This window comes from Dipodomys ordii, unplaced genomic scaffold (assembly GCF_000151885.1).
Source record: "Dipodomys ordii isolate 6190 unplaced genomic scaffold, Dord_2.0 Scaffold11, whole genome shotgun sequence".
Taxonomy (NCBI): domain Eukaryota; kingdom Metazoa; phylum Chordata; class Mammalia; order Rodentia; family Heteromyidae; genus Dipodomys; species Dipodomys ordii.
The window spans coordinates 543,074-553,848 of record NW_012267227.1 but is presented as its reverse complement, the minus strand read 5'-3'; the positions used below and the strand labels follow the sequence as shown (position 1 = coordinate 553,848).

The 10,775-nt window shown below is 38.9% G+C and overlaps 1 protein-coding gene across 1 annotated transcript in view; it reads left to right on the top strand.

The window, feature by feature from the left end:
- Window positions 1–10,775, top strand: part of Iqch (IQ motif containing H) — a 226,063-nt gene that overhangs the window by 61,680 nt on the left and 153,608 nt on the right. Inside the window, exon 6 of the mRNA XM_013009902.1 lies at window positions 6,654–6,774. Within this exon, the coding sequence (XP_012865356.1) occupies window positions 6,654–6,774 (121 nt within the window). The remainder of the gene's footprint in view (window positions 1–6,653; window positions 6,775–10,775) is intronic.

Genomic DNA, 10,775 nt, shown 5'->3' with positions numbered 1-10,775 from the left:
CCTCCTCCCTCCCCCTCCATCGTCATGGGGCTTGAACTCTGGGTCTGGGCGCTGTTCCTGAGCTCTTCAGCTCAAGGCTAGCACTCTACCACTGGAGCCACAGTGCCACTTGGCTTTTTCTGTTTATATGGTGCTGAGGAATTGAACCCAGTGTCTACCACTGAGCCACCTTCCCAGCCTGACATGATATTCTTATCTTAAATTAATCAGCAAGAAGCCGGAAGGGGAGCTGTGGTTCAAGCAGTAGAGCACCAGCAAAAAGCCAGGTGAGAGCATAGAAGCCCTGAATACCAGCCCCAGTACCAACACACACACACACACACACACACACACACACACACACACACACACGTCATTCAGAATAGAGAAGCTATGGCAAAAAGAGTATTAGGAATCATTGGACCTATTTACATGCAGAATTAAACCACTGTGGCAATTATAGAATCAAAATAGAATATGAACATTGTAAAGCTTGACAATGCAACAATAATAATTCAAAATGGGAAATGAGAAGAGATGGGAGCAGCAAGAAAACTATTAATGTCCTCATCTTTTGAAGCTAGGATTTACTTTCCACAATAAAAACACATGGTTAGCCAGGCATCGTGGCTCACACCTGTAAAACTAGCTACTCAGGAAGCTGAGATCTGAGGATTGTGGTTTGAAGCCAGCCTAGGGAAGAAAATCTAGGAGACTTATTTCCAATTAACCTCCAAAAAAATAAAGCTTAAAGTGAAGCTGTAACTCAAGTGGTAGAGCTGGCTTTAAGATGAAAAGCTCAAGGACAGTGCCCAGGCCCTCAATTCAAGCCCAAGCCCAAACAAAAAACAACTAAAGAATCCAATTGGTTAAAGAAATGAAACGTTTTTATAATTACTTTAAATTAACTGTACCACAAGGGCCCACAAACTATTGCCTGAGAACTAGTCACCTGTTTTCGTAAGTAAAATTTCACTGGAACATAGTATATTAATACAAAATTTGATAAACTGGGTGGCTCATATGAACAGACTTCTTGTTAATTTTTTATTATCTTTAAATAGCTGTACAAGTGAATTTCAATTCATATCACTTTATGACTAAAATGCATCTTGATCAATGTCACCCTTGCATTGTTCGCCGCCACCTTTCCAAACCCATCCATCCTCTCAAGTCACCTGGCTGCATTTTCACAAGTGTACATTGAAGATCATGACTGTATTCACCCATCCTTCCTTTCTCCATCTGCCTGCGCCTTTCTCCCCTGAAATTCCATCTGCCTTAGATAAAACATGTTTCAGCTTCCTGATACTCATTTCGTTTAAATTGTCAATTAATTGCTCAAAGGAGTTAAATTTATTTCTTATGGGACTAGTAACAAGGAAGCCCAGAATCAAGGCTGTTAGATTTGGTGTCTGGTGAGAGCCTGCTTTTTTCTGGGTCTTAGAGGTCACCTTCTCATTGTGTCCTCACATGGTGGAAAGGACAAAGCCACTCTCAGAGACCATTTGTGTAAGATACCAATCCCATTTTTTTTGGGGGGGGGCTCTCGGACTTTCCTGCCCAGGCTGGCATCAAACCACTATCCTTAGATCTCAGTTTCCTGAGTAGCTAGGATTATAAGCATGAGCCACTGGTGCTTGGCATCAATACCATTCATGAGGGCTCTAACTTCACTACATAATCATCTCCCAGTGATTATCCCATTGGAGAGTAAATAGGTTTCAGCATATGAATTTGGGGGACGCAGACATTTTGGACTACAGAGCACAGATATTGATTGATATATAGATATAGACATCTATATAGATCTATCCATCTATCTATATCTTATCTATATCTATTTATCTATCTATCTATTCTGTGTTGATCTCTAGCAAAGATGAGAGAGCTGCATAGAGCTTGTGTGCCTGATATATCTACTGTTCTATTCCTTTAAGAAAAAAAAATTGCCAGTCCTTGTAAAGAAATCTTTTTAAGTTCAGAGGAATCCTATGATAAAGGGATATTTATTTAAGGTTTAATAATTTATTGAGTTTAAATTCAGCCCTTTTCCTCCTAGTAAATTCATGACAAATCTGATAATGTAATTTAAATCCTCGTTTTATATACTGGTGAATCAGTCATACTAAAGATATCAAGGTTGATAGATCACCTAATGATATTTGGCACTGCGTGGAGTCTTTATAATGATTATATAAAATCTATATAAAAAAATAAAATTAAGTGGACTTGTATGTGTATGTATGCTGGTCCTAGGACTTGAATCAGGGCTTGGGTTCTATCTTTTGGCTTTTCTTGCTCAAAGCTATTGCTCTTAACACTTGAGCCACAGCTCCACTTCTGGCTTCTTGCTGGTTAATTGGTAATAAGATTCTCATCGACTTTCCTGCACAGGCTGGTTTTAAACCACAGTTCTCAGATCTCAGCCTCCTGGGTAGCTAGGATGACAGGTGTGAGCCACCTGTGTTCAGCTTGTACTTAATTTTTATTTGAAAACATTGGAAGCAAATATGCCAAGATATTAACAATGATTAATTTTGGTTGATAGGATGATTTGCAGTTTTTTTCTTTAAGCTTTTCTGTTTATTAAATTTTCAAAAATAGAACATTTAGGATAAACTAGTAATAAAGTTCTGAATTATAGTTTTGGAAATGGTAATGAAAGATGAGACACAAAGAACATCATTAGGTTAGGCATGGTGGCACACAGCTATAATCCCTGTACTTAGGAGGCTAAGACAAGAGGATCTCAAATTCAAGGCCAGGTAGACTACAATAGCAAGACCTTGATTTTAAAAAGAAAAGAAAGAATAAAAAGAGAAGAGAAAAGAAAGGAAAGGAAAAAAGGAAAGAAATAGAACAGAAAAAGGATTGTCATTCTATTTTAAATGATTCATTTTATAACTATGATGCCTTTCCATATTATATTATTGTATGATATATTTCATATATTATACAAACTACAAAGCATGGTTCTTACATAAAATATAACATGAAGTATAGCATAACTTAAGCAATGAACACTTTATAAAGCTGCATTGTTCCCAGCCTACCTTCCCCCCTTCCCCTCCTCTCCCTCTCTCTCTCTCTCTCTCTCTCTCTCTGTTTCTCTGTCTCTCTGTCTCTGTCTCTGTCTCTCTCTCTCGGTCGGTTATGGGTCTTGAACTCTGGGTCTGGGCACTGTCCCTCAGCTCTTCAGCTCAAGGCTAGCACTCTACCAATTGAATCACAGCGCCACTTCCGGCTTTCTGGTGGTTAATTAGAGATAAGAGTCTCATGGACTTTCTTGCCCGGGCTGGCTTTGAACTGAGATCCTCAGATCTCTGCCTCCTGAGTAGCTAGGATTACAGGCATGAGCCACAGGTGCCTGGCTTCCCCTCTCTTCTTTTCTCCTTCTTCTGATTCACCCTTGTCCATCCACACAGAGATCTTTGTTGTAGGGGAATTCTTCATGAATTAGTTTGCTGTTTGTTCTGTCTTACCATTCTTTCTACCTAAAACTACATCCTTTTCTCCACCCTGTGTTACTCAATGCACCCTTTCAGTTACTGAATTACTTCTCAACCTTGGCCAAACATCACAATCACCCGGGTAGTTTGTTTTTTGTTTTTTGTTTTTTTTTAAATACTGAGTCCCAGGCCCCAGCCAAGCTCTTCTTATTTAATTGTTCTGGGTTGGAGCCCAGGCAGCAGTATTTTTAAAAGACTCCCTGAGTGATTCTAAATATCTAGTCAGGACTGTGAGTTGCAGTAAAGCCTCCTGTAGTACCAATGGGCAGAGTTAATTACTCCCTCTCCTGCTCACTCAACGCCCTGAGCTTCCACATTGCTCATGAAATTTAATGATCATTGTATTAAAGTTAGTGTTCATAGCAAGTGTTCAGTAAATGTCGAAGGTTCTCACATTCCTTCCCAACCAGGCTTTTATCCTCACCGTGGAACAGGGACAGTGGAGTGGGTGAGTGTTTCACATTCAGTGACACTGGGGGACTTCTTTGAATTTTGTGTGACCCTTCCCTCCCAGCCTTCACACCCACCCCTCACTGCCTCATCATCAGAGAACCTAGGTCTGGTGTTTTATCTGTTTAGACACCAGGCAATATAAAGAATTAACGTCTGAATCCAAACATTCCTGCCTTCTGTCTCCCTTCTTTGTATCACTGGCCATCAGTTTTGTGCCGGATCCTGCTACGTTAGCTTTCAAGAGCCAATTGTCAACTGTTCTTTACCAAAGGTCTTCTGAAAATCCAGACAAATTATGGTCTGTGCCCCAGACTGCCAAACCTCTAGGTTCCATCTTTCCAGTGTTTGACAATTTTAAGTGGAGTCAGTCTCTCTCCCTTTTGTTTATTTGCCTTAGTCTCATTGACCTTGACATCTGTCAGATCAGAGGGGACCTTGTGAATGTGTGTACGTGGTGCATGCACACCAATCCTGGGTCTTGAACTCAGGGCCTGGATGTTGTCCCTAGCTTTTCTGTTCAAGGCTAGTGTTCTACCACTTGAGCCACAGCTCCACTTTCTGTCTTTTTGGTAGTTAATTGAAGACGAGTCTTACACACTTTCTTCCCCAAGCAAACTTTGAACCACAATCCTCAAATCTCAGCCTCCTGAGTGGCTAGGATTACAGTTATGAGCCATCAATGCCAGGCCTTGCCCGTTTTTATTCATTGCAAGCTTCTGAAATGCTTTTTTCCTTTCTATTAGCATAAATTGTACAAAGGGATTTCATTGTGATATCCACACACATGTATAGACTGTACTTTGGTCAGACTACATGATCATTTGATCTCTCTACCCTTTATAGGAGTTTTTAGTGAGTTTCATTAAGTTTTTTTTTCATGTATATCTCTTCTTCTTTTTATTTTTATTTTCCTAGTGTCTGGGCTTGACCCCCTGTCTTGCTTGGCTTTTTTCATCAAGGCTGGCACTCTCCCACTTGAGCTACACCTCCTGTTCCAGCTTCTTGTTGGTTAATTGGAAATAAGAGTCTCAATGACTTTTCTGCATAGGCTGGCTTCAAATTGAGATCCTCAGATCTCAGCTTCCTGAATAGGTAGGATTATAGGCATGAGCCACCAGCCTGCAATACCAAACATTGTTGGGCAGGTACATCTGCTGTCTCTTGGGTGAGTGTCTCAGCCTCCCCAGTTAAAGGAGGAAAGCCTAGACCCTGGTCAAATCTGCAGGGGAGAAGAGAGGAGGAGAGCTGAATATGAGAAAAAGCAATCCGTTGTATCAGCAAAACCAGAATCCCATAATACCACCCGCATGAATCCCTGGCTGTCAGGAAGGCAAGGCTGGCAGGGCTTCCCCTCTTCAAACTCATCTGGAAGGAAGCAGAGTACATTTAATTGTCTATGCTTTCCTATTAGAATACTATTTCTAACCAGGGGTGTAGTTCAGGGGACAAAATGTTTACTCAGCATGTACCTGGTCCTGGGTTCAATTCCCAGTACCCAAAACAAAACAAACAAATGAGAATTGTATTTATGTATGTGTTTATTTAATAGCCTCAGCTCGGAAATGTTGGGGTGTTGGTTACTGCTGCCCCTCAGAACCACAGCCTGGCAGTAGAGCCCCAGCAGTTGGTTCACAGAGGTACTTCTTCATTAATGAATATATTTAACTTGTAAGGGAAGTTTCTATCCTAGATTTCAGGAAAATCTCCCTTTCTCTTTTCTTAAGGTCACCAGGACATAATGAGAAATAAGGTGTGGTAAAACTGAGTCCAGTGATGAACTGCAGTATGACACAAATGGATTAACTTTAAATCTGAGCACCCTGTGTTTATCTGGTATACTTTTTGATCCTCTGAAGCAACCCACTAACCTTTCTGTCTTGAGTCATTTATTAAACAACAAACTATTGCCTAGTTCCCTTGGAAGTTATACAAATTAATTAATGTTTGGAAAATGACTTGAAAATTTAAATCGGTCTATAAATATCAGACAGTTGGATTTTTCCCTGCTGAGAGGCCCAGGTAATTCATAACCTCTTTATAATAAAGGTAAAAATAGTGTACTTGGGTTTACAATTAAATGTGATTTATATGCAGTTCATATAGTCTTTACAATCTAGGAACCATTTAACAGGAACAATGCATATTTCATAACTATAATAAAAGCATTTTATGACTTATGAAAAGTAATTATCTACTGTGTGACTGACTGATCTAGACCTGGTGTCTTCAACCATTTCTGAGCTCTTTCTGTCTACTCAAGGTTCATATTTAACCTATTAATACTGACAGATAAGGTTATCTTTAAATCCTCACTTGACTTCAAAGTTCTAATATTTATTTCCTGAGAAATCTGCCTGTATTCAACTTTTCTGTACTACAAACCTCCTATGTCAAGATTTATCACTTTTATATTGTAGTCATTAAAACTGAACAAAATCTTAATAGTCCCTTTATTAACTACCATACTGACTTTGTATAGTTGAAATCACCACATGTTAATTGGATTTAATTAACTATTTTAAACTACACAAAATCTTGACAGTAGACAATAGCACAGGGAACTCAAGAGCAATAAAACTGGAGTCAATATTGCTACTTTATTAAAACTTAATGAAACTATTCATAATCTTATTTATTGTTTGCAAGAAGAAAACTGTGTTCGTTGTGAAGACAAAAATATCTACTGAAAACAATTTTCTTATCATCTAGGTGAATATTCAGAAATTAATCAAAGGATCCACCATCCCCAGCCTCACAGTTCTGCCATCTGCTCATCGCAATGATCCCCATTTTATCCCCGTACCGGTGTTACAGAGGGATGCCAATAAAGGTTAGTGACCCAATAGCCATGTTGTGATATAGCATTGTGTTATAACTATAACCAAGGGCCTGGCTCTGCACTCTGGCTCAGTCACTAATTTTCCTTCCTGACCTCAAACAAGTCACACCCTCTGGCCTGAACTTCCCCCTATGTGGACCAGAATGTTGGATTCCACAGTCACAGGTCACATGGTCCTTCCTGTCTTCAAAACCCATCATTCTTGGGCTGGGAATGTGGCTTAGTGGTAGAGTGCTTGCCTAGCATGCATGAAGCCCTGGATTCATTTCCTCAGTATCACGTAAACAGAAAAAGCCAGAAGTAGCTCAAGAGGTAAGGGGTAGTGCCCAGGCACTGAGTTCAATCCCTAGGACTGGCCAAAAAAAAAAAAAAAAGACCAAATTCTTCAGGCTTAATATAGATTTTTAGATTGTAGTGTTGTGGTATATTAAAGTTACTATTGTGTTTATGTGATATTATTAGAAGATCTTAAGCTTTTGAGCAGTTTTTATTCTGATGTTATTCTGATAGCATTTAAAACTTATTTTCAGAACACTACTGGGCAGAAATTGAAAGCTAGAATTAATATAACTAGACATTATCTAGTCTGTCTTTGTCTAAATTCTAGTTTTAGGAAACCAGTAGATTTCTCAGGGTTTTTTTTTTTAATGTTGTTGTTTCTTTTTCTTTTGTTTTGTGTGTCAGCATTGAGGCTTGAACTTGGGTCCAGGGTATTCTCCCTTAGCTTTTCTCACTCTACGAACTTAAGCCACAGCCACTTCTGGCATATTGGTGGTTAATTGGACATAAGAGACTCACAGACATTTCTATCCTGGCTGGATTTGATCCATGATCCTCAGATCTCAGCCTCCTGAGTAGCTAGGATCACTGGTGTTTGCTACTGGCACCTGCCTATATTTCTTGTTTTTAAACAAGGTCTTATTGTCTCTTCCTCAGAATCCCTAGTTCCTAGAATTTTATCCAGCATTTTGTAGAACTGAAATGTTGATTGAATGAATAAACAAACGAAGACATAAGTGAACAAATGACTCAATTAAATGTCACAACGTAACCATCTTTACTTTTTCCTCCTGTTTAATTTGATAGGTAAATGTGTTAAAGAATGCCTATTTGGATCTCCTTTCCTAGCATAAAGATAACTGAGAGAAATGGTCTTCAGCTATTTCTATCTAACTCCCTTTTGTATGAAGTATTTAGTACCCACAGTTAGTTCCCAAGGGTTCTCTGGCATCTGGGATTCAAAGTCATTTATCTTTAACTATTGTTATCTGTCTGCTGACCTCCCTCTGTTATAGTAGAGAACCTTGGATCAGGATAAGTCTCTGAATCTGCCGAGCTTCCCACAACTGTAATTATTTCTTTCCTAGTTATGAATCATTGCTCAGAAATCTTTGTGACACCTGCTTTCTAATTAGCTTATGTAATATTTACTTACTGGGAATACAGAATAATACTAATGGAGCTTCTATTCTGTGCTTCAATTTTATCTTGTATCTTTATTCTGGATTAAATTAGAATAAATGAAATAGTGAATGAATGAACGAATCCATCAATCAGCCCTTATAAATATCCCCTGTTGTCACTGTACTTGATTTTGGTACCCTGCATCTTATATATACATTTGTCTAATCTGGTGAGGGGAAGGGGAATAACAAAATGCTGAAACAAGAACACAGGATGACCCATTGCAACAAGGATACCCACAGGACAGTATATTGGAAATGAACTTTACAACTTTTGAGGGGAGGGGAGGAGGAGGGGACGGAGGGGAGAGGAGAATTGGAAGTGGGGGAGGATAGTGGGACAACAACATGGGAAGGGGTAACAATGATCGACAAGTAATGTACTCATTGCCTTACTCATATAACAGTAACCCCTCTGCACAGCATCTTTACGATAAAATAAAATAAAAATTACTGCTTGGGGCCATGGCTTACACCTGTAATCCTAGCTATACTGAAAGCTGAAATCTGAGGATCACAGTTTGAAGCCAGCCCAGGCAAGAAAGTCAGTGATGCTCTTATCTCCAGTTAACCACCAAAAACCTGGTGGAAGTGTAGTTCAAGTGGTAGAAGACTAGTCTTGAGCAATAAGAGTTTAGGGACAGTGCCCAGGCCCTTAGTTCAAACCCTGGGACCGGAACAAAAACAACAACAACAACAAAAAACCACCCAAAACTATACACCAAAGGTAATTATGGCAACTTGGTCCAAAAAACCCCCCACATTTAATATGATTTTATATTTTGTTTAATTTTTTAATCATTTCATTAAAGTAATGATTTTATACTTGATATTAGTTTATAATTTGTATTAATTATATTTTATATTAATATCTGTCAGGTGTTTAATATTTAATTATATTTAAATTATACTAGAGAACATATGGATTATCATAATAATCAGCTAATCAACATATATTTCTGGAGTGCTTGCCACAAAACTGTACAGTTCAATGTAATATGAGCATCTGCGAAGCACATGCCATAAAAATGCTAAATGGATTTTTCAAGTGTTCTTGATGTCCTTCCCCTTGGTCTATACAAGTCCAGCATGAGATAAAAGATTAATAACATCTACAAGCAAAACTGTTTTTGGAAAATCCACAATAAAACTCCCTATAATTTTCTGAATTATCTGATTAAATCCAAAAAAGAAAGCTTCCCTGTCACCCAGTGGGTAAAGATACAGGTTTCAAGGTGCACCAATCAAAATTTCAATTCAGGTCCTGTGCAACCTCAGGTAAGAGGTCTGGATAAAGACTGAACTTGTAAGTGAGGCAGACCTGACCCCTTCATCCTCCATCTCCAGCCCACACACTCTGCTCTCCAAACCCAATGGGGTTTTCACATCAGGTCTTCAACAAGGATGTTTAGCCTCTGCCTATCAAAGCTACTTTCTCAAGCCTCGTCCTTTCCCCTTCACAGATTATTTCACTTTATAATGATGTCTTTATCTGTGAGTCTAGTTACTGTCCTCCCCTCTGGAAGTTCGACACTGCACTCCCAACCCTCAGAAGAGTTCCTGACACATAATAGATAGACCCTTACTTACAAAATATCAGTTGAGTGAATGACAGCTGAACTTCCACACTCTAATCTATTCAATAGAAAAGTAAGAGTGGAATAAGGTTATACATAAAAAGTTGTGTCAAAGAAAACATTTTTTTTTCTTTTTTGCTGGTCTTGGGGCCTGAACTCTGGGACTAGGCGCTGTCTCTCAGCTCTTCAGCTCAAGGCAAGCACTCTATTATGTGAGCCATAGCGCCACTTCCGGCATTTTCTGCTTATGTGGTGCTAAGGAATTGAACCCAGGGCCTCATGCATGCGAGGCAAGCACTCTACCACTGAGCCACCTTCCCAGCCCAAGAAAACAGTTTAAAACAAGAGAAATGATAACTCTCACACAAACATACATGTCAAAGATTTTATTTACTAATAAATTTAGAGAAGAAACCTATTAGCTAAGAACTGGTTTAAAGGAGAACCTAAAGAATATTTTTAGTAATTTTTAGTAATATTAAAATAAATTTGTAAATGGTCACAAAACTGAGGGGTAGGTATCTCTTCATCAAAAGGATTTTATGTTCATATTTATGGAAAAGAATTATTTAAATGTTCACCTTTTACCAATTAATCTTATTACCTACTGAGTTGTAAAGAGTCTAATCTAAGTCATATTCAGAAACTCTCTGGAGACTCCAACATTCCACTGAAAGATTATCCAGTAAAATCTCTCTCTCTCTCTCTCTCTCTCTCTGTGTGTGTGTGTGTGTGTGTGTGTGTGTGTGTGTGTGTGTGTCTGGGGTCTTGAACTCAGGGCCTGGCTGTGTTCCTGAGCTCAAGGATGGTACTTTTGGCTTTGTGGGTAGTTAATTAGAGATAAGTGTCTCACAGACTTTCCTGCTCAGGCTGGCTTTGAATCACAATCCTTAAATCTCAGGATTGCAGGAGTAAGCCACTAGTGCCTAATTTTGGAAAGTAATCTTTTGGT